The sequence below is a fragment of the Peromyscus eremicus genome, chromosome X (genome assembly GCF_949786415.1).
Source record: "Peromyscus eremicus chromosome X, PerEre_H2_v1, whole genome shotgun sequence".
Taxonomy (NCBI): domain Eukaryota; kingdom Metazoa; phylum Chordata; class Mammalia; order Rodentia; family Cricetidae; genus Peromyscus; species Peromyscus eremicus.
In genome coordinates this window covers 10696194-10718581 of record NC_081439.1, presented here as the reverse complement: position 1 = coordinate 10718581, position 22388 = coordinate 10696194, and the positions used below count along the sequence as shown (strand labels likewise).

Here is a 22388-nt window from a genome sequence, read left to right as displayed (position 1 = left end):
TCTATGTGTTCATTTGTTCTGAATCTGTGTTCTGTTTGCTAACCTAAAATCCCAGGGAATTAAAATGATAACACTTTTTTTTGGGGGGGGGGGTCTCATGAATTTGTATTTTGACCAGGGCTCAAAAGGAAAAGTTTACCTGTGCTCTAGTGTGAACCAGCTGAGGTGGCTCAAATATGTGAGAGCTAGAATTCATTGAAGACTCATTTATTGACATGTTCTTAGAGTCTCACCTCTTTTCCGTGTGGGGAGAGTTTGGGCTTCCTTACAGCCTGATACTGCTTCCAAGTGTGAAACTGTGTCATCTTTTCTGACCTGGTCTTAGGAATCATGGAGCCAGCTACATGATAACTGGAGGTTTCATTTTTTAATGCAGTCTAATTTGTAGAACAAATTCAATTGTTTTAGTATATTTACAGTGTTGTGCCAAGATAGCTGTTACCTATCATTTTAGATTCCAAAATTTAGAACATAGACGAAACCTACACAGTATCAGTCACTATTTTCCTTGCTCTCTAGCCCTTAGCAACCATGAATCTTCTTGTGGTTTCTATGGATTTGTCTATTGTGCCTATTTCATATAAATAATATTATGTACTATTAGAAAGTTTTTGTATAGTTAACAAATAACAGGGACCCTGTCCTTGTGAGCTTTCATCTTGGGTGAGGTGGCCATCCTTTGACTCCCTCAGTTTAGTCATTTTTCAGCAGAAGCTTCAAGTCTCTGGCATCTTGGAGGATATGTTGGTCTTAAACCCAGGTTAGAATTCTAAGATTATACTGCTCTGGGAAGGTCCAGACAGCTTAGCATTTGCCTTGCCCAGGCTTAAGAGTACTCTTCTCTATTGTACTATAGGAGGTAAAATTGGCTGTAATAAAGATTATTCCATGAACACTTATTTTATTCCAGGTACTGTGATGAACCTCATAGCATTTGTTTCTCATGGTGTCCTGTGAGGTAGATGATGTTCTTTTCATCTTCCTGAAGAGGGAAATCACCTACAGTCTACTAGAGGAACCATGCGCTAAGATTAGATTTGTGTGGTTTCACTCATGGTTGCAATGAAGATTTATTGAGTATGTTCTGTGTTCTAGTCTCCGTGTTTGTCTCTGTGGATAAAGTGTTAATGAAGTAGACAGCTCCTGTCACCTTGGAAGAAAATGACAGACATGAAATAAATGATTAATCATGTATTTATTTTACTTCTGATATACTATGCAAAGTAAAAGTTAGGGAGACTATGTGGATTCTAACCAAGCTTGGAAATGAGTCAAAGTTTTGCAGAACTCAGATTTATATTTAAAAATAGCCTTTGAGGCAGAGAAGCTAGATGAAGGAAAAACAACATAAAGTATCTTAGGATTAAAAAGTGTTAATCCACATGCAGTGGGAAGCCACTGATGAGTTTTAAGCAATACAGTGTCATAAGCAGATTTAGTATTAGAAAATGAGTACTCTGGGAAATGAATTGGAAGATAGTAAGGGAAGGAATAAGTAAGTGGGTTGCTACAGTTTCTGAGGTAACAGTGATAATGTGTTCGAATAGAATAGTCAAAATGGATTCTTGGAACAGTATTAAAGATATGGGAAAGGAATGACTGATGATTAAGTAGCTATGAAGGTGAAGCAAAGGAGATGCTAAGAGAGTTTCCAGGTCCCTGCCACATTTGTAGTCATAGAAGCTCTCTGGACAAGGAGCAGGATTCTGTGGTATGTTTTTTTATTTAAGTTTTAGAATTTTCACAAAATGAAATATAAATATGAAGATTCTATGTAGATCATTAGAGAAAAAGAAGATGTTAAAACTACCTCAAAAGATAGACCAAAGAACAGACCTGGGAATATAAGAAGGAATATTGAAATGGGTGTGTGAAGGGAGATAAGTCTGTTTTCAATGGGTGTCAGAAGGTAGGACTAGGGATATGGGTCAGTGGAAGAGTGCTTACCTAGCATGCACATGGCCTTCAGTTCAGTTCTCAGTACCATAGAAAGAGAAAGACAAAAGAACAGAAGAAACACAAAGGGGGCTAGAAATTTGTCCTAGCTCAGTTGGGAGAGGGTTTACTTAGCATGCATGAAGCCCTGGGTTCAGTCTCCAGAACCACACAGGCCAAGGTGGTGGTGCACACTTATACTACAACACTTGGGACAGGAAGATAAGTCTAAGATACCTTGGTGCCAACCTGCCTCAAAAAGGGGTGGGGGTCTTGATTGTGACTTAGTTGCTAGACTGCTTGCCCAACATGCCTGAAGCTCTGGGTTTGATCTCCTGCACTAGCACAGAATAAACTAGGTATGGTGACACTTGCCTATAATTCAGCATTTGGGAGGTAGAGGCAGGAGTATGAGAAGTTCAAGGTCATCCATGTCTCTATAAGAATTTGAGACCAGACTGGGGCATCAGGCCTCTTAATACCTAAAAAGCTACTGTGTAAAGGATTAGGAGGTATGAGAGCTGTAAGGACATTTGAATCTGATTTCCAGGAAGCAGTTTCCATGGGAATAGTATAAGCAGTGATCATGGTGGGATGCTAATAATTTCATAACGTTGCAAATAGACACCAAATTTTATAATTGGCTAAGATGGTAAATTTTGTGTTAAAAGAAAATAAAACAAAATCAGAAAATTGTCAGTCATTATTGTTCACAATGGAGAGTAACATCAACTGTAAAGGGATAGGAAAAAAACAACACACAAAACTAGAAATCAGGAAAACAAAATAGTAAAAACAGAGTAAAGGCCGGGTGGTGGTGGCACACGCCTTTAATCCCAGCACTCGGGAGGCAGAGCCAGGTGGATCTCTGTGAGTTCGAGGCCAGCCTGGACTACCAAGTGAGTTCCAGGAAAGGTGCAAAGCTACACAGAGAAACCCTGTCTTGAAAAACCAAAAAAAAAAAAAAAAAAAAAAACAGTAAAAAAAAAAACAGGGCTGGAGAGGTGACTTTATTGTTAAGAGCACTTGTCTCTACATCCAGTGACCTCAACACGGTGGAAAGAGAGAACCAACTCCTGCAAGTTGTTCCACGACTCCCACATGCATGTCATAGCATTCATGCTCTCCAATAAATAAATATAAAAATTTATGTGTATGAATGGAAATATCAAAACAAAACCCATTAATTTATACAATTAATATATGGTAAAAATAAATTTTAAAAAATGTTCTGTTGATGTATAGGATTCGCATGAAGTGCAGAAAGGCATGGGAGTACGTTTCTGTCATTGAACTTGAAATGGCTGTAGTGTTTAGTATAAAGTGAATCAGGTAAGTATATATGTGGATATGCTCCAAAATGGGTAGTAAGATTATCTAAAATGGTAAAAATCAAAATCCTCAAAGAGATATGAACACCTGTTAAATACTTAACATGATGAGCTGGGCGGTGGTGGCGCACGCCTTTAATCCCAGCACTCGGGAGGCAGAGCCAGGCGGATCTCTGTGAGTTCGAGGTCAGCCTGGGCTACCAAGTGAGTCCCAGGAAAGGCACAAAGCTACACAGAGAAACCCTGTCTCGAAAAACCAAATAAATAAATAAATAAATAAATAAATAAATAAATAAATACTTAACATGCAAATATCTGGCAGATGTTAAATGGAGTGGCAAATGTGACGAGCAGTTCAAAGAAGAGTAAAAACTAGAAACAGGAATACTGATTAGGAACATTGAGGTGACTGTGTAAATTGAGGCAAAACTACAGTCTGATGCATAACCTGGAGTTGCATCCCATGGCAGAAGTTTTCCACTGACACATAGATCTTTTCAGAATATAAACATCAAATAAAAAGGGGATGTAACCAGGTGGGCTTGCCGGCTTGCCTGTAATTCCAGCTGTGAAAGGCTAAGGCAGGATCTCTCAAGCAAGGTGGCTAGTAAGACTCTCTGTATTGGTGAGCTCTAGCTTGGATTGAGAGATCTTGTCTCAGTAAATAAGGTAGAAGAGTGAACAAGGATGATTCCAGATATCAACTTCAGGACACACACACACACACACACACACACACACACACACACACGGACACGGACACGGACACGGACATGGACACACGCACGCACACACGCCTGCCCAACATGCGCACGTGTATACATAACACACACATGAAAAGGTGAGAAATTTCCTAATATGGGCATATTTCTGCACTGAACATCAGAGCTCAATGGTCACTAGTGAGATCATAAAGTCTATGTTGTAACAAAGACCTCTTCTGCTGAGCAGAGATAAATAGACGGGTAGTTAGGAGGGTTGGTTATTTTGAGAGACCTAAGGCCAGAAGAGAGGTGGAGCTGAAGCAATCCCATCGAACAAGCACCATGGCCGGGAAAAGGCGAAGACGGAACGTTTCCCGTTCCACAAGAGCCAAACTTCAATTTCCTGTTAGCCGGGTAGACCGCTTCCTGCGAGAGGGGAACTACTCCCGGCGCCTGAGCTCATCTACACCTGTGTTCCTAGCTGGTGTACTCGAGTACCTGACATCTAACATCCTTGAGTTGGCTGGTGAAGAAGCCCACATGAGCGGCAAGAAGCGCATCAGCCCAGACCACGTCTATCAAGTGGTACAGAACAACGAGCAGCTCCACCAACTCTTCGAAGACAACAACAAATCTGTGGACGACGAGATACCAGAAACCGATGAGGACTGATGATACCTGGGTCTCAGAGGCTGGAGAGTCCACCACACCTTCAGCCTCAACCAGTCACGGGGTCTACTACCTGGGGGGCTAATCAGACTTGCTATTAAAGCATCTAAACTGAAGCCAATGGTTCTGACTCCTTTTGGTTTGTCGTTTTGAGATAGAGAAACACCCAGGAGGGTGGTGGTGGGTTTGGAAGTGTGGTCAGTATGGGGGATTTGATTTTCAGGGGAATTTTTTTTTTTGGTTGTTTCGAGACAAGGTTTCTCTGTATAGCTTTGCGCCTTTCCTGGAACTCACTTGGTACTCACTTGGAACTCACTGGAACTTTGCCTCCCGAGTGCTGGGATTAAAGGCGTGCGCCACTGCCGCCCGGCTTTTTTTTTTGTTTGTTTGTTTTTTGGTTTTTCTAGACAGAGTTTCTCTGTTTAGCCTTGCGCCTTTCCTGGAACTCATTTGGTAGCCCAGGCTGGCCTCAAACACACAGAGATTAGCCTGGCTCTGCCTCTCCAGGGGAAATTTCTAATGGGAACTGTGTGGGCAGTGGTCTTGGTGGGAGGAGGTGGTCAGGAGAGAAAGTAGAGGTCCTGTTGAGAGAAAGGGTTCCTGGTGAGGTATGAATACGGGTGGCCCTGGTGGGAGGATTTGGCTGTGGTAGAGGGCAGAGACGCTATCCTGGGAGTTTGTGAGCATGGAAAGGCTTCGGACCCAGGAATTTGGCTTCAGCCTCCCAGGCATATTGGATTCCCAGGGCAATGCTGCTGGCCAGAGAGGGGTGGATGAAGACATGGACTGTGGTAGGAAAGGCTTCTTTGGAGGTACGATCTCAGGTCAGAAGATGATGGCAGTGGGAGAGGGGAGACCATGGAATGTGGCACACTGTTGCTGTGAGCTTCAGGGGTCAGGAGTGTTCACAGAGCACTGAACAGTGATGGTGAAGGCCAGAAGGAAATATACAAAATAGGAAATGTAGTCTGTGTTTTCTTTTAGATTTTTGAAATTTTCTGCCTTGCTCTGAAAGGATTTCTACACAGAAGAGTAGATATAGTACTAAGATGTTGTGTGGAATACACGTATATATGCTTCTATATTATTTTCTTTTTCTTTCTCTATTTTTTTCCCTTGGGACAGGGTCTCCCTACATAGTCCTGGCTGTCCTGGAGCTCACTACGTAGACCAGGCTGGCCTCGAACTCACAGAGATTCCTGCTTCTGTCTCCCAATTTCTGGGATTAAAGTCATGTGCTACCAGTTTGGGGCATACTGATAAACTAACAATAGAATATAAATGCTGCTGCTACCTGATCAACATGAAATTTAGGCAGAACATTAATGAACTTATGAACATCTTCAGTTGTGAACATAGTTGCCAGTGTCATTCTCAGAAGGAGGCTCTGGGTTGTCAGGGTGTATGTCATAGAGCAGTGCAGCGCCATCAGAGGCTGAGCCTGTGTTTAAGGGTTTTTATGTACTGTGTATAAATTCTGCCTCTGATGTTTCCCAGAAAGTACATGGGATTCTTAATTATACTTTCAAGTGCTGCTTGCGCTTAGCACTGGAACCCAAATCAAGTGTGCCAACAATCCATGCCCCTGCCTGTGAGTGTCCACATTGGAAGTTTCTGCTGTTTATCAGGTCCTGGGAGGCACCCTTGTGCTGCTGCTGGCCTTTTAGACAGAACTTCTCAGAGGCGGTCTAGTCAGCTTTCACAACAGAATCAGCGCATCGCTTTCTTTCCATGTGATCTTAGACGTTCCCTGTTTTCTCTGGGCAGTGACTTCTTTATGTGTAGCTTGGAAGATAAGAATTCCCCCCTCTGGTTTCTTATAAATAGCTGCATCTGTGTCCTTTCCTGTCCCCACATGCTCAGGCTACTTTTCGGAAGGCAGCTAGTTGTGCCTAGTGCTCGGGTGACTATTGGGCATTGGGGCTACTAGCTATGACTACCACCCTCTGCTGTCCAAAGGATGGGATAGGAAAGTACTATGCAGAGAGTAGACGCAGATGGATATGGGTACATTGGGCAGGCCCTGGTCTCTTCTTTGCTCTTTTCTGGTGACTCACTATGCCTGGCTTATTAGAACTAGAAAAACATGACCTGGCCTTGATGCATTTACAAGAATATTAACAGAATGAAGTGCCAGAATTGTGCTTATGGCTCTGGAAGATGTACCTGTAAAACTCCAAGACAGCTTCTTGCCACATAATCTCCAATAATATTTGTATGTACTGAAACCCCACTCCCAAGATTTCTACCACACACATTCATCATCCCATGGAGAGCTAGAAGCATACTTTCTTTTTTTTTAAGCCTCATAAAATGCCAATTTATTTTTTTAATTTTTTAATTAACTTGCAAATATTAAGTTTCATTATGACATTTTCAAATATAGCTTATTTTTCTTGATCCCCCAGATCCTCCTCTTCTCCATTCTCCCTGTTCGTGATAGATCAAAAAATTAGCCAGAGATGACTGAAATTTAAGTCTCTGGGGTTCACTGGTGACTTCTAATAATTTTCACAAGTAGACAATCAGGTCGGAGTGCATAATAAATATAATATAACTGGATATAATAGTAATAGAAAAATGATATGCACAATAAGATAATAAAACTAATGTAAAAGGATTATTTTGGCCAAGAAAAGTTCTAATTGTAATGACTAAGCATATTTTCAAAGACACATATAATTTCTAGGTGTGTATGTTTTTAATAAAGCTACATAAAAAAGTGTGATATGCATCCTCATTCAAAAATTACTGTTATAAGATAGTTAACAAAATTTTAAAAAGGAAGATACAAAGTTTTTTTTTAATTTACTGAAATAACAACTACTAACACTATAATTTTATTGCCTAATATCATGAGAGAACTCACCAACTAAACCATGAGAATTAGAAGTGGGGCTCTAGAAATTTCCATATAACCTAGAACTTTAATACTTCTGCTCTCCAGTATCTAATACTGGTTCCCAGATGACCCTTGTAGATATGAAGATCCAATTCATGCTCAAGTCCATTACATATAGTGGCGTTATATTTACTTATAGTATACACCCATATTTCCCTATATTTTACCTCAATTTATTTTATTTGTACAGGACTTTGCTATATTGCCTAAACTAATCTCATATTTGTGAGCTCATGTGATCCTCCTGTCTCAGCTTCCTAAGTATCTGGGACTACTACACGCATACACTACCACACTTGGCTCTTGCCTATAATTCATGTCAGCTCTAGGTCGTTTATAAAAAACACAATGTAAATGGAATATAAATAGCTTTTATTCTAGATTGTTTAGGGAGGGATGGCAAAGAATTATGCTTCTTCAGTACAGATGCATTTTGCTACCATTTTTGATCTTCATTTGGTTGAATTGTAGATGGAGAACTTGTGCATAAGGAGTCCTAACTATACTCACGTTTACACTATTTTCTCTACTCAAGTTAACATAGACAAGGCTAAGCAACTCTTTTGCTGTGACGTTTTTGCCTGTGACTTGTCAATCCCGACATAGCAAATAAAGCTAATTTTTCTAACATCACTCTTATAAGTTGAAAGAACAAATCTTTTGTTTCCAACGTTTCTTTGGAAATCTTTTTTTTTTTTTTTTTTGGTTTTTTGAGACAGGGTTTCTCTGTGTAGCTTTGCACCTTTCCAGGAACTCACTCTGTAGCCCAGGCTGGCCTCGAGCTCACAGAGATCCACCTGCCTCTGCCTCCCTGAGTGCTGGGATTAAAGGCGTGTGCCATCACCGCCTGGCTTTTCTTTGGAAATCTTAAAGACAAGTTTAGTCATGAAAGATAACATGGATTTTTTTATTTTACTGCATTTTTCATTTTGGGTTTGACTTTGGAAGGCAAAATTAAACAGTTGCTAGGAGGTTTGGCTATCTATTGATTAAAGTGAAAATTCTTAGAGAAGTATAAAAAAGACCTGAGCATATTTATAAATGTAGGCTTTGCACTTTTTTGGTTTTAAAAAGAATAGTCAAGGGCATGATCATGTTAGGAGGAAAACCCTCACTGTGATCGGATATTCAATCTTTGCTGTTTGGCCAAGATTATATAGAAAATATGTTAGACTGAATAATGTTTCCTCCAGAGATATTCAGGTTCTGACCTCTGGAATTTGTGAATGACACTTTATATGGAAAAGAGACTTTATGGATAATGAGACTGCCCAAGTTTGTTATGACACTCGGGTAGGACTTTAAGGTTATGAAGAAAGAAAGAATCCAGTTTGAGGACTAAAGAAGCAAGATGTAACACTGTTGGCCTTGATGATGAAGGAAAGGGGCAGAAGCCAAAGAGTGTAGCTGTAGAATCTGGAAAAGCCCAGGAAATAGATTCTCCCCTAGTGTCCAGGGTGGGAGTATAGTTATTTATTTCCCAAAGTAAAAGAAAATAAACGTGTTCTGTGTTAAACTACTAAAATAAGGTAATTTGTTACAATAGTTGTAGGAAACCAATGTAAATAATGTTTTAGCAATTCATGTAAGAGCAGATTAGCACCCCCCAAACTGTCATTTTCATGGGGAGAAAACCAGTTTTTAGGTTTGCTTTGATAAAGAAGCCATGGGTACCTTTTGACAGTCTTACTAATAAACGTTATAAAGGTAAGATAGCATTGCAATTTTGAACTCTTAGCCACTGTTATTAACTATATAAGACCTGTGCAAGACTAGGCTATCAACATTTCATCATGGAAGGGGCAAGAGGCCCCTCCCATCCCTGAGGGCTTATAAGCAGTTAGCAGGTAGTTGAGCAAGATGAAAGAAGGATGGAGAAGCTAAGCAATACAGCTGTAGAAAGCAGCTTCTCGAAATCTCCCCCCACCGAGGTGATGCTGGCAGTTAACTGTTGCTGGGGAGGGGGAAGTTACCTTAGGGGTTTAGATGCTGGTAAGTTAACCTGTGGTACTGTGAAATAACTATTAATCCATTGGATTACATACACTCAAAAATGTTTGGCAAAATTTTAGTACCTCTTTGTGTTCCTTTTTTAGATTTCTTTTCTCTAGACCTTTTACAGTTTTCTATAATGCCCAAATTTGTCATTCACCATTTTTCTCTTATTATATTCTAGAACAGCAAATCACTGTACTTTAGGGCAGAAACATTATCTTTTTTTGCCCTTAAAAATATTCCTAGCACTTGGAAGGCTGAAGCAGAAGGATTGCCATGAGTTCAACAAGGACAGTCTGGAAGACACAATTTCAGGTCAGCCTGAGCTACAGTATGAGACGCTGTCTCAAAAAATAAACCTTATTATTTTGAGATTCCTAGTAGAATTTCATCCACATAATATAACTTCTGCTTATTGTGGTTCCTGAAAAAAAGAATACCGGTGGGAAATCATTAATTTCTGTCCTTTCATCAGACTTAGTAGGTCTCATGGGCACACCTAATGCATCCCTACACCACTTAACTTTCCTTATCCATTTTCATAATGTGCCAGAAACGATCGTATTCATTTACAGACCCAAAGATAGAACCTCTCTGTAGTGTGAGACCCAAAGATAGAACCACTGTGTAGTGTGGGTGTTATGTTTAGCAGTCCATTCCCAGTATTATATCTTACTTTGCAATTATCTTTAAAAAACACACTGACTATCTGATCTTTAGTTTTCTGAAAACCCCAGAAATACTGATCAAAATAACACACTACAATATCTTATAGTAATTCAACAGAACAATGATTAATTTTCTGTCAACATAAATTTAAGCTTTTGATAATCTTAAATATTTGGTATGAATAATTTCTGCTCATTTGATCATGAACATGTATATTTTAGGAAAACATTTCTGAGAAACTTAAAATGTATGTTTGTATTATTATATGTAGCATTGGCAATTCAGAGAAGACATATTTACATTTAACTCCTAAATCTAGACCTATTTATTAAAGATTTTAAAAATCAGAAACTTCCTAGTCAAGCTCTCAAATAGTTGTTCTCTTGAATGCCATGAAACTTTTAATAGATTGAAATTTAAATGTATTAACTGATCCATTAATGTATAAAATGACTGGAAGACCAAATTCTTTGTTGTCTTTCATCTAATGAGTAGATTTTCTGTAAACTATGACTACAATTAGAAAAATGCCCAGATCCTAAACTCAAATCTTCAACTCTTTCTACCAGTCATAGAAATCATTCAATTGACATGGTGGTATATACCTGTAATCCCAACACTTGGGAGGTGGAGGAAGGAGAACCAAGGATTTGATTGTCCATAGCTACATAGTGAGTTTTTGAGGCTAGCCTGGGTTATGTAAGATCCTGTCTAAAAAAAAAGAGCCATCCTTTCTAACAATACCAAACCAATAGAAACATAAAACTCACATAAAGATATTTAAAAATTAGTAAATAAGAGTATCCTATTGGCATTCTGGACTCATCCATATGAGTCAAGAAGAAAGGTTCTGGGCAGGCTTTTACTGGGCATAATGTGTACTTGTCAACAAGGTCTGCCTTTTATATGATTCTATAGTCATCTTTTCTTATATTGCAAAGTGTTTAAAAGGCAATTCTCAGAACGGATAAAATCATGTCAGTCATAAATATGCTATTTCTTTATTCATGAGGGTAACGACATATATAACCAGTTCAGTACAGGAATGTTGACCAGAAATACTGAACTAAATGTATAATTAGACAAGAATTACTTTCTTATCTTTTTGAAGGGAAAACTATTGACACTTCAGTGTAGACTGCATTCTTTATTTGTATCAGTGACTTGACAGCATAGAGCCCAGAGCTGGTAATCATTAGAGCCTCAGACAACCACAGGAGTTGCATTGCCCCAGAATTCAGCGATGGTAGCAATAACTGTGGATATCATCTCTTCTTTTGGACTGAGGCAGTATAATTGATGATGAAATGTTCCAATCTAGTAAGAAATTTGGATAGTTGAGTTTCAGAGCTTTGGCCAGGGCCACTGGAGCCCCATTCATTGACAAAAGCACAACACAGCTCAGAAAATCATGTTTTAATGCCGTCAGCGAATGTTGTCATAGACTTTACATCTATAAATGTGCTTCAGACTTCTCTCACATTATGACAGTTTTAGATGGTGGTGTTTGTGAGACATCTAAGAGTAAATGCACCAAAGGGATTATGAACCTATGTAGAGCTGGGAATAGATATATAAAGTGGAGAGATAAAATGGAGACTGTGGCAGATTCTTGGGTACTCTGAGCCACACGTCCTTGCAGCTGCAGTAAAAGTTTCCATGCACATTGCCAATACCCCGGTGTGAGCACATGCCCTAGCGTACATTACAGTGTTTTCTTTTCCTTCTTAGGGCTTTTGCCTGTGCCAGAGAAGATAGCTTAGGTACTGCTGGGCACTGTGTGAAAGATAATATCCATTGGATCAGTTCAAAACTAAGAGAAGTGGCAGTTACTGGACAAAACTTCAGGCTGGATCCTTCACATGGATGACTGGGCTCCCTTCTAGATGAGCCTCTATGGAGTCCCAATAGGCATGAATACCATGCAGTGAGTAGAGCAGTGACCAGCATAATGATGCCTCGGTTGGTCTCGTGGCTTCCCCTCCTTGGCCTTCCCCCGACGCCTTCATTCTCTTTACTTGGCCTATCTTCCAAATGAACTTTTTTGTCTCAAGCTATGCTATTGGAGAACAGTCTCTGAATAGAGATAATAATTTAAGCCATGGTATGTGTAACTGTGGAAAGGCAACTAATTTCATGCTGGGACAAATTCTGTAAGATGTATGCTGTGAAAGAATGAGTGCTTTAGGCTTTGGAAAGAGAATGAAGTTTTGCACTAAGCTGGATGGGAAGCAATAGAAGATTTACTTTTTGGAGAGTTTGGTAAGAATGAACAAGAACACAGTTGTAGTTGTTTTTACACAAGTGCATTGGATAGGTAGAAGCTGGCTAGTAGAGGGTACTTGAATTAGTGATTTTAGAGGTGTTAATTGGAAATCATTAATAACTTACTCTCACTGTGTCATTTCTACTACATTTGTTGAAAGATGAATAAACTAGGATACATAGGTCTAACTTTATAATACAGTTTTTTTTTAACTTTGGTGACTTAACAAACTCATCTGTTTGATCAGGTCACACTCTAGAGATCTATGTTAGCCAAGCACATTTCATAGCCTCTGGAGGAAGGGAACACACTTTATTATATTGCTTGTTTCCAGAACCAATTGCATTTCAGGAATTAATTTAAATACAATAGCTTCAATTCCTACCTTCTTAGAGACAAATTAGGAGAATGAGTTGAAGGCTAGCCTTTTGTGCTTGTATGTAGTCCTTTATGTGAGCCAATATTATAACTTTCAGTTACATTGTCAATGCTCATCCTTGGACAAGTTAGTCCCCAGCTCACCCTCACTGCCACCCTCCCATTATTCTCCACAGCCTATTGTAGCCACCATTCTTGTCTCAAGTTCTGAGGTCAGTGTTTTTAGATGCTACATATGAATAAAATCATCTGTTACTTTTCTTTCCGTGTAAGGGTTTTGTTATTTCATATAACTACCTACAGTTTCATCTGTTGTCACAAATGACAGGATTTAATCCTCTTTATAGCTGAATAGAATTCCATTTTATGTATGTATTATATATATGTATATTCATCAGTTAGGAGACATGTTGATTCCCTTTTTTTGGCTCTTGTGTATAGTGCTGCCTTGAGCAAGGATGAACAGATAACACTTAGCATACTATTACTTCCTTTGGGTATATAACCAGTAGTAGGGATTGCTAGATCATACAATAGTTCTGTTTTCACTTTTTGAGTCACTTACTGCTTTCCAAAATATCTGTACTCGTTTATAGTATAATTTTAAATGTTTAAAGGAAAGACTTAATATTCTTATTATATTTCCTTTTCTTGGATTCATACTCAAGGTAATATATTGTTGAAATAAAAGTCTGAATCATGACATTCTTAAGTCTTTAAGTTTTTTTTATAACTTCTAAGCTTTGTCCCAGCTATCAGTTTGTCTTCATCCAAAAGTTGACAACTTTGATACTACTAAGGACCAATGTCAAAAGCTCTGCAACTTCTAGAAACACCTTAACCAGAAAAACATTGCTTAACTAGTTGTGAACCCATGTAACTGTCCTTACATTAGCATCTTTCCAGTTTCTTAACCCGTCCATAAAGTTACTATGAAAGGTGATCTATTTGTCTGTTTTTGTTCGTTCATTTTATTTTCTTTTTGGAATTTTTTGGCAATAGGGTCTCACTTTGTAGCCAAGGCTTGCCCAGAACTCCCAGAAATCCTCCTGCCTCTGCTTTCCAGAATTCTGGGATAACAATCATAAGCTACAATGCCCAGTTTTCTCTTTGTTTTTTGTTTTGTTTACTGGAGGCCTTGCTGATAATGATACACTAATGTATATAATGTCCATACACTTACTAATTATAGGTACTGTTTTGGACTTTAATTCAAAATTTTGGTAATATATCTTATTAAATAGAATCAGAAAATAAATTAATAACTACCTACTTCTTTGCCTGATTAACCAAAATTTCACATGACATGTTTACTTTAGATATGTTTCTTTTTAGAAATAAAATTTCTGTGAGGGGGAGTACCTTGTGAACCTTCCTTGTCGTGATTTCAGTATTTATCACTCTAATTGATTTATGAATGCACTGTAGAGACACCATATGCCAAAGTACTATATGTGCTGATTCTGTAAGTCTTGACCTTTATCACATTTTAGCTCTTGAGTCATATTGAGATGGGACACAGTTTCATGATTTCTGTTCTTCTCTATGACTATAACAGTATCATTTCTCCTTGATTTGTGTGACTTCCTTGGCATCAGCTTCTTTTAAAGCAAAAATGTTAATGATTGTTTTTCTAATCTATCTTCTTAGAAGTTTAGAAAATTGTCTTGGTTTTGTAAACCACTGACAAAAGCAACTTAAATATATAATCCTTCACGGTAGGGAAGTGAAGACAGCATCAACTAGAAGCAACTGGAACACTATATCCAGTTAATAAATAGAGATGAAGATGAGGTCAAAAGCATAGGAGCTTAATTAGGACTGTGAGAAGACAGGAAAAGTAGGTACAGAGAGGAGCTGAATGTGAGGATGGAGCTGAAGCTTTGTAGATAGAAGTTTGTTGTAGAGAAATAAAGTAATGGACTTTCGTATGTAGATTCTTTTGGCTCAGATAACCTGGACATAGTGTCTTCCCCAGGACTCTGGGAGGAATCTTCTCAAGGCAGGCCCTTGGGAAAATTCTGTTACGTTGTTTCTCAGTTGGTAGCACTATTTGGGGATGTGTAGGTAGTGCAATCTTGCTGGAGGAAGTATATTACTGGGAGCAGGCTTTGAGATTATACAGCATCACTCTACTTCCAGTAAGCTCTTTCTCTTTTGTGCTTTATTTGAAAATGTGATTACGCAGCTTCCTGCTCTGGCCACCCATGCCTGCTGCTGGAATGTTTATCTGTCATGATGGGCTCCCCCTTCTTATTCTTTATTATTCTCCCATACAATACATCCTGACCACAGCTTCCTCTCCCTTCCTTCCTCCCAGTCCTCCCCCACACCTCTCCTCTCCCTCAGACTCACTGTTACTCCATTTCCCTTCAGAAAAGTGCAGGCCTCCCAGTGATATTAACTGAACATGGCATAGCAAGATGCATAAACCTTCATATCAAGGCTGGATGAGGCAACCCAGTAGGAGAAAAAGGGTCCCAAGAGCAGACAAAAGAGTCAGAGACAGCTCCACTCTCCCTGTTAGGAGTCCAACAAAAAGCCAAAGCTAAACAACCACAGCATGTATGCAGAGGGCCTAGTACAGACCCATGCAGACCCTGACTGTTGATCTAGTCTTTGGGAGCCCCTAAGAGCCCTGCTTAGTGGATTCTGTGGGCTGTGTTCTCCTGGTGTCCTCCACCCCTCTGGCTCCTACAGTCCTTCCCCCCAATGGCCTTTTATCCCTCTGGAATAGTAAGTCAGAAAAACCTCTCTCACTACACAAATCTTGCCATTGGCTCCAAAATAAACCTTTTATCTTTTGAAGTTGATTATTTCAGGTACTTCATTATAGCCATTCAAAGATTTTTTAATACACTATATGCCAGACACCAGGGAATAATATAAGATTTTTTTTTTTGGTTTTTCGAGACAGGGTTTCTCTGTGTAGCTTTGCGCCTTTCCTGGGACTCACTTGGTAGTCCAGGCTGGCCTCGAACTCACAGAGATCCGCCTGGCTCTGCCTCCCGAGTGCTGGGATTAAAGGCGTGCGCCACCACTGCCCGGCGGAATAATATAAGATTTTTGCCTTTGTCCAGTTTTAGTTTATCAGGTATATCAATTTAGCATATGTCTTTTTATCTAAAAATAGAGTATTGGTAGAATGATGAAATAGGAACTCATTGAAGGCTGTTATTGAAATTTTCAGTTACTAAAAAACTTTTTTTTTTTACCATAGTGAGCACAGAATAATGCATTTGAAAACAAAGAAGGATAAAGAGATGGGGAGGTTTACTGAGAAATATGGGCACTGAGATGATTAATAGAGGGTAGAATGTGTCTGTCTTGTTAGCAAAGAGAGAAAGTAGCTCATTTTAGCCACAGGGGGTCCAGTGTTCATAGCACTTAGGAGGGTTTGCCATGCTTTGACATAGCTGTGGCTATGAAGCTGAGTGGAGGACCTCTGCATTGCATTCTGGATGGCTGTGAGACAGCATATTAGAGGCCCCACACAGGAGTGCAGGGACTTCCTTCCTTCATCTGACTATCAAAGCCAAAGAGTTTTCTTGTCCAGCTCAACTCACTGATGCTTCTCTCTGCCTGAGACAGGATGATAAGGAAGGAGGGAGACGAGTTGGTAGGACAGATAGAGGAGTGGGCCCCTGCCCTACCTCTTTCTGGGCATTGCTTGTGTCCTGGGAGGTGATTCCTAGAAACTAGTGAAGTAAGGCTTACCCGTTTTCTGGCACAGGCAGTGTAGTTTCAGAATACTCACAGAGTGGTAACAGGTGAAAACGTGGCTTCAGTGGAAATGAGAAAGTGTGATCGACTTGACAAGAGTCAGGGAAGAGTCTCTAGTGCCAGTGCTGAGTAGTTGTAAGGATAACAGACTCTTTCTTGTCTCTCATTGATGAGAGAGATGAACAAGGAGAAGCTGAGAAATAGACCCAGTTAGCTTTATTTAAGTAGAAAAGCCTACTGATTGAGATCAAGCTTCTAGAACAAGAATGCTCAGGTTTCAATACCAGTACTGTTCACCAAGCTGAGCGTTACCAGGGAGATTATTGAACATCAGCATATGAGGAGAATAACACTGTCTTCTTTCTATTTATACGATAGTATTGACAGAAGTAAGTGGTTGGTGCCTGTAGAATTCTCACAATAAGCCTTTGGCATGAAATAAGCACAATACTTTTGAGCACAAAAAAGATCACCCAGAAGCAGTCTTACAGAAGTCCTTAGGCAAGGAATAGAAGTATGTCTGGGGAGGAAAAGAGTAAAATGATTCAGGATTTCCAGCTATGCTGACATCATGCGGGCTGTAAACTGATGGCAGTCTGACAACTCAATACAATATAAGTTTGTATTTCAGGAAAAGTCCTCAACTCTGAGTAAGCATCTGCTAAAAGGACTTATGACAAAAACAAAAAATGGTAAAAGTAATGTCTTTGTCACTAACACTTGAAGATTTTGACAGACTGGAATGACTACTGGTACTGGTTATAGCTGTAAAACAAGACAAGCTGCGGGATGTAAATAGAGCTTGCTACTGTGTTTTTTTTTTCTGTTTGCCATCTACCAGGGTAGAGGCCTTAGAAAATACCTCTGCAGCAACTTCATAATGGCAATGAAATAACATTTTTATCTTTAAACTTTCAATTTAATAAGCATTTATTGTTACATACACATATGAGGGCTACCATGTAGTCTTTGTCTTTCTGAGTCTGCATTTCTTTGCTTAACATAATGATGACAGGTCCCATCCCTTTTTCTGCAAATGGCATGATTTTATTTTTTTTGCATAGTTTAGTTTAGTTTCCTAATGACTAATGAATTTGATTTTATTTTCACATTGTGATGGCTATGTGTGTGAAGTGACTTTAGTCTTATATACCTTTTTTATCATTAAGATGCTTTTTATTCATTTTGCATACCAATCACAGATCCCCCTCTTCCCTCCTTCTGCCCCTATAACCTCCCTCCAACCCATCCCCCATTCCCTCCTACAAGAAGATAAGGCCTCCCATGGGCAGTCAGCTGAGCCTGGTACATTCAGTTGAGGTAGGTCCAAGCCCCTCACCCTGAACCAAGGCTGTGTAAGGTGTCCCAACATAGGTAGTGGGCTCCAAAAAGCCAGCTCATGCACCAGGGACAGATCTTGACCCTATTGTCACGGGGAACCTTAAGCAGATCAAGCTACACAACTGTCTCCCTTATGCAGAGGGTGCCGACAGTCAGCTGGGTAGCTGGGTAGAGGCATGCGGATTGAAGAGACAATGAAGAAGACAGAAAAGAGTCGAGAGGTCTGCCATTCAATGCCGGACAGTCCCGAGTTTTTTTCACAGCCAGCTTATATACAGTTTTGAAGGACAGAGGTAGAACAATGCACAGCACAGGCATTCAACCACTATGTATCCTGTCCTTGAGTCAAGGAGCAGGCAGTTTCATTTTCTATCTCGATATACCTCTGGCTGGCATCAGCAGCCTGCGTCTAGCTAGATAGTGTGTTCCTTCTTGTGGGCTAATCAGGACATTCTCACAGCCCTTCAAGGAGACTCTGCAGGCTAATCAGAACTTTCTCACAGCCCTGGAGCAAACAACCCTGAACTCTATTGACTCAGAATAGACTTCAGATTCAAACTGGGAAACTGAGTCAGTTGTGGGCTCCCACAAGAGGGCCTAGTCCAGTCCCATGGAGGCTCCACAGCTGTCGGTCTAAAGTTAGTGAGTTCCTACGAGCTTGGTTCAGTTGTCTCTGTAGATTTCCCCATCGTGATCTTGGCCCCATTTGTTCATGTAATCTCTGTTCCATCTTTTCAACTGGACTTCGGGAGCTCGGCCTGGTGTTTGGCTGTGGATCTCTGCATCTGCTTCCATCAGTTACTGGAGAAAGGCTCTGTGATGACAGGGCATTCATCAACATGATTACTGGAGTAGTCCAGTTCAGGAACCCTCTTCACTATTGCTAGGAGTCTAAGGTGGGGTTGTCCTTGTGGATTCCTGGGAACTTCCCTAGCTCCTGATTTCTCCCTATCCCCATGATGTCTCCCTCTATCAAGATATCTCTTTCCTTGCTCTCCCACTCTGTCCCTGTTCCAGCTTGACCATCCCATTCCCTTATGTTTTCATTCCCCATCCCCTACCCTCTATTGCCCCCCGCCTCACTCCCAGTTTACTCATGGAGATCTCATCTATTTTCCCAGGGTGATCCATGTGTCCCTCTTTGGGTCCTCCTTGTTAGCTAGCTTCTCTGGAGCTGTGGGTTGGAGTCTGGTTATCCTTTGCTTTACATCTAGTATCCAGGTATGAGTGAGTACATACCATGTTTGTCTTTCTGAGTCTGGGTTACCTCGCTAAGGATTTTTTCTAGTTCCATCCATTTGCCTGCAAACCTCATGATGTCATTGTTTTTCTCTGCTAAGTAGTACTCCATTGTGTATATGTACTACATTTACACCTTTTTAATTTTGGATTTTATAGCTGGAGAGACATCTTAGTGATTTGATGCTATTGCAGAAGACCCAAATTTGGGTCTCAGCACTCACATAACAATTCATAACGATGTGTAACTCCAGTTCAAAGGGATCCAGTGCCCTCTTCTGACCTGCAGGCACTAGGCATTCACACATACACATAAAAAATAAAATAAACACAAAGAACTACTGTTAATTAAAGCATGCTGAGAGAGGGAGAAATATCCTTCCCCAGGGAGAGCACACTGATTGGTTCCAATAATACCAGCTGGTCAGCTCTGAAAACATACATACGAGTAACATCATAGAGAATGAGCAGGTTATATTTAGGAACATATATTTCTATACACATACACATGCAATAGCTATTAATGAAAAAAGAGACTGTGAATTTGAGATCCATGAAGCATATGTGGGAATTTTTGGAGGGAAAATGGAAAAGGAGAAGGATGTAATCATATTATCTCAAAAAATAAAGGAACTAATGTTTTAAAATTGGGTGGCATCTCCATTGTGTCCTGTGAGATCATTAGCTTTGAGCCTGACATACTATCTTGAGCATCTCCTTTATAACAGAACTGCTGGCAACACATTCCCTCTCTGTGGTTTTGTTTTCTCATAAGGCATCTTTCCCTTTTTTATTGAAAGATGGATGACTTTATTGTTTTTATAATTTAGGCACACATAATAAAAACATAAAAACATTGCCAGTTATTAAAGCAAATTTACAAATTCATGCTAACAATATCTTGGCCATCCTTGATGTGGTCTGATTACTTCAGAGTCTGGTTTAATGTCTCCAGCAAAACAAACACGAGGTAGACTCTCTCAATTTGCTCTAATTCATTGGAGAAAGTACCTTGTAAAATGTATGGGATCTTTCTTTAGTTTTGGAAGAAAAATATATTAAAAGCTGTAGAGGCTCCTGTTGAATAGGTTAATGATACCAGATGTGCCTGCTCTGGAACACAGTCCTTAGACACATCCTTTGAAGTGCTTTTCTTTTATCTTTTAAATTTATTTTTTAATTCATTTTACATACCAACCACAGTTCCTTTCCCTCCTTCCACTCCCCCCACCTCCCTCAACCCACCCCATCCACTCCTCAGAAAGGGTAAGGCCTCCCACAGGGTGTCAACAAGGCCTGGCATATTCAGTTGAGGCAGGACCAAGCGCTCCCCCCAACTCCTCCCTCCCATCAAGGCTGAGCAAGGCATCCCATAATATGAAATGGGCTTCAGAAAGCCAGCTCATGCACCAGGGATAGATCCTGGTCCCACCGACAGGGGCCCCACAAACAGACCAAGCAACAGAACTGTCACCCACATGCAAAGGCCCTATTTCAGTCCCATTCAGGCTCCCCAGCGGTCTAGTGTCTGTGTGCCCCCAAGGTTGGGTCAGCTATCTCTGTGGGCTTCCCCATTATGATCTTGACCCCCCTTGCTTGTACAATACCTCTTTCCTCTCTTGGACTGGACTCCTGGAACTTGACCTGCTGCTTGGCTGTGGGTTTCTGTATCTGCTTCCATCAGTTACTGGATGAAGGCTCTATGATGACTATTAGGTTAGTCATCGATCTGATTACAGGGGAAGGCCAGTTCAGGCACCCTCTCCACTATTGCCTGGAGTCTCAGCTGGGGTCATCTTTGTGGATTCCTAGGAATTTCCCCAGCATCAGGTTTCTCCTTAACCCCATAATGGCTTCCTCTATTGAGATATCTCTTTCATTGCTCTCCCACTCCATCCCTCCCCCAACACAACTATCCTATTCCCTCATGTTCTCATTCCCCATCCCCTTCCCCTTATCACCTCCCCCCACTCTCTGTGTACCCAGAAGATCTCATCCCTTTCCCCTTCCCAGGGTGATCCATGTATCCCTCTTAGGGTCCTCCTTGTTACCTAGCTTCTCTGGAGCTGTGGATTGTGGTCTGGTTATCCTTTGCTTTACATCTAGTATCCACTTATGAGTGAGTAAATACTATGTTTGTCTTTCTGGGTCTGAGTTACCTCACTCAGTATGCTTTTTTTCTAGTCCCATCCATTTGCCTGAAAATTTCCTGATGTCATTGTTTTTTACAGCTGTATAATACTCCATTGTGTACATGTACCACATTTTCTTTATGCATTCTTCCATTGAGGGGTATCTATGTTGCTTCCAGTTTCTGGCTATCACAAATAATGCTACTATGAACATAGTTGAGCAAATGTCCTTGTGGTGTGGTTGAACATTTTTTGAGTATAAGCCATTGTGGTATTGTTGGGTCTTGAGGTAGGTTTATTCTCAGTTTTCTGAGAAACCACCATACTGATTTCCAGAGTGACTGTACAAGTTTGCACTCCCACCAGCAGTGGAAGAGTGTTCTCCTCACTCCACATCCTCTCCAACATAAGCAGTCATCAGTGTTTTTGATCTTAGCCATTCTGACAGGTGTAAGATGGTGTCTCAGAGTCGTTTTGATTTGCATTTCCCTGATGACTAAGGATACTGAATAATTACTGAATAATTCCTTAAATGTCTTTTGGCCATTTGAGATTCTTCTCTTGAGAATTCTCTGTTTAACTCTGTAGCCCATTTTTTAATTGGATTATTTGGTATTTTGATGTCTAATTTCTTGAGTTCTTTACATGTTCTGGATATCAGCCCTCTGTCAGATGTGGGATTGGTAAAAATCTTTTCCCATTCTGTAGGTTGTTGTTTTTGTCTTATTTACTGTGTCCTTTGCCTTACAGAAGCTTCTCAATTTCGGGAGGTCCCATTTATTAATTGTTGCTCTCAGTGTCTGTGCTGCTGGTGTTATATTTAGGAAGTAGTCTCCTGTGCCAATGCATTCAAGACTACTTCCTACTTTCTCTTCTATCAAGTTCAATGTAACTGGATTTATGTTGAAGTCTTTGATCCATTTGAACTTGAGTTTTGTGCATGGTGATAGATATGGATCTATTTGCAATCTTCTACGTGTTGACATCTAGTTATGCCAGCACCATTTGTTGAAGATGCTTTCTTTTTTCCGTGGTACAGTTTTGGATTCTTTGTCAAAAATCAGGTGTTCATAGGTGTGTGGGTTAATGTCAGGGTCTTCAATT

At 40.2% G+C, this 22388-nt stretch overlaps 2 protein-coding genes across 2 annotated transcripts in view; both read left to right on the top strand.

Annotated features, from left to right (window-relative positions):
* The window catches only part of Xk (X-linked Kx blood group antigen, Kell and VPS13A binding protein), a 49252-nt gene that overhangs the window by 10888 nt on the left and 15976 nt on the right, over positions 1 to 22388 (top strand). The window lies entirely within an intron of this gene.
* On the top strand, positions 4234 to 4755 carry LOC131899211 (histone H2A-Bbd type 1-like). Its single transcript, XM_059250621.1, has one exon. The coding sequence runs from the start codon at positions 4313 to 4315 to the stop codon at positions 4640 to 4642; it is 330 nt and encodes a 109-aa protein (XP_059106604.1). The 5' UTR covers positions 4234 to 4312; the 3' UTR covers positions 4643 to 4755.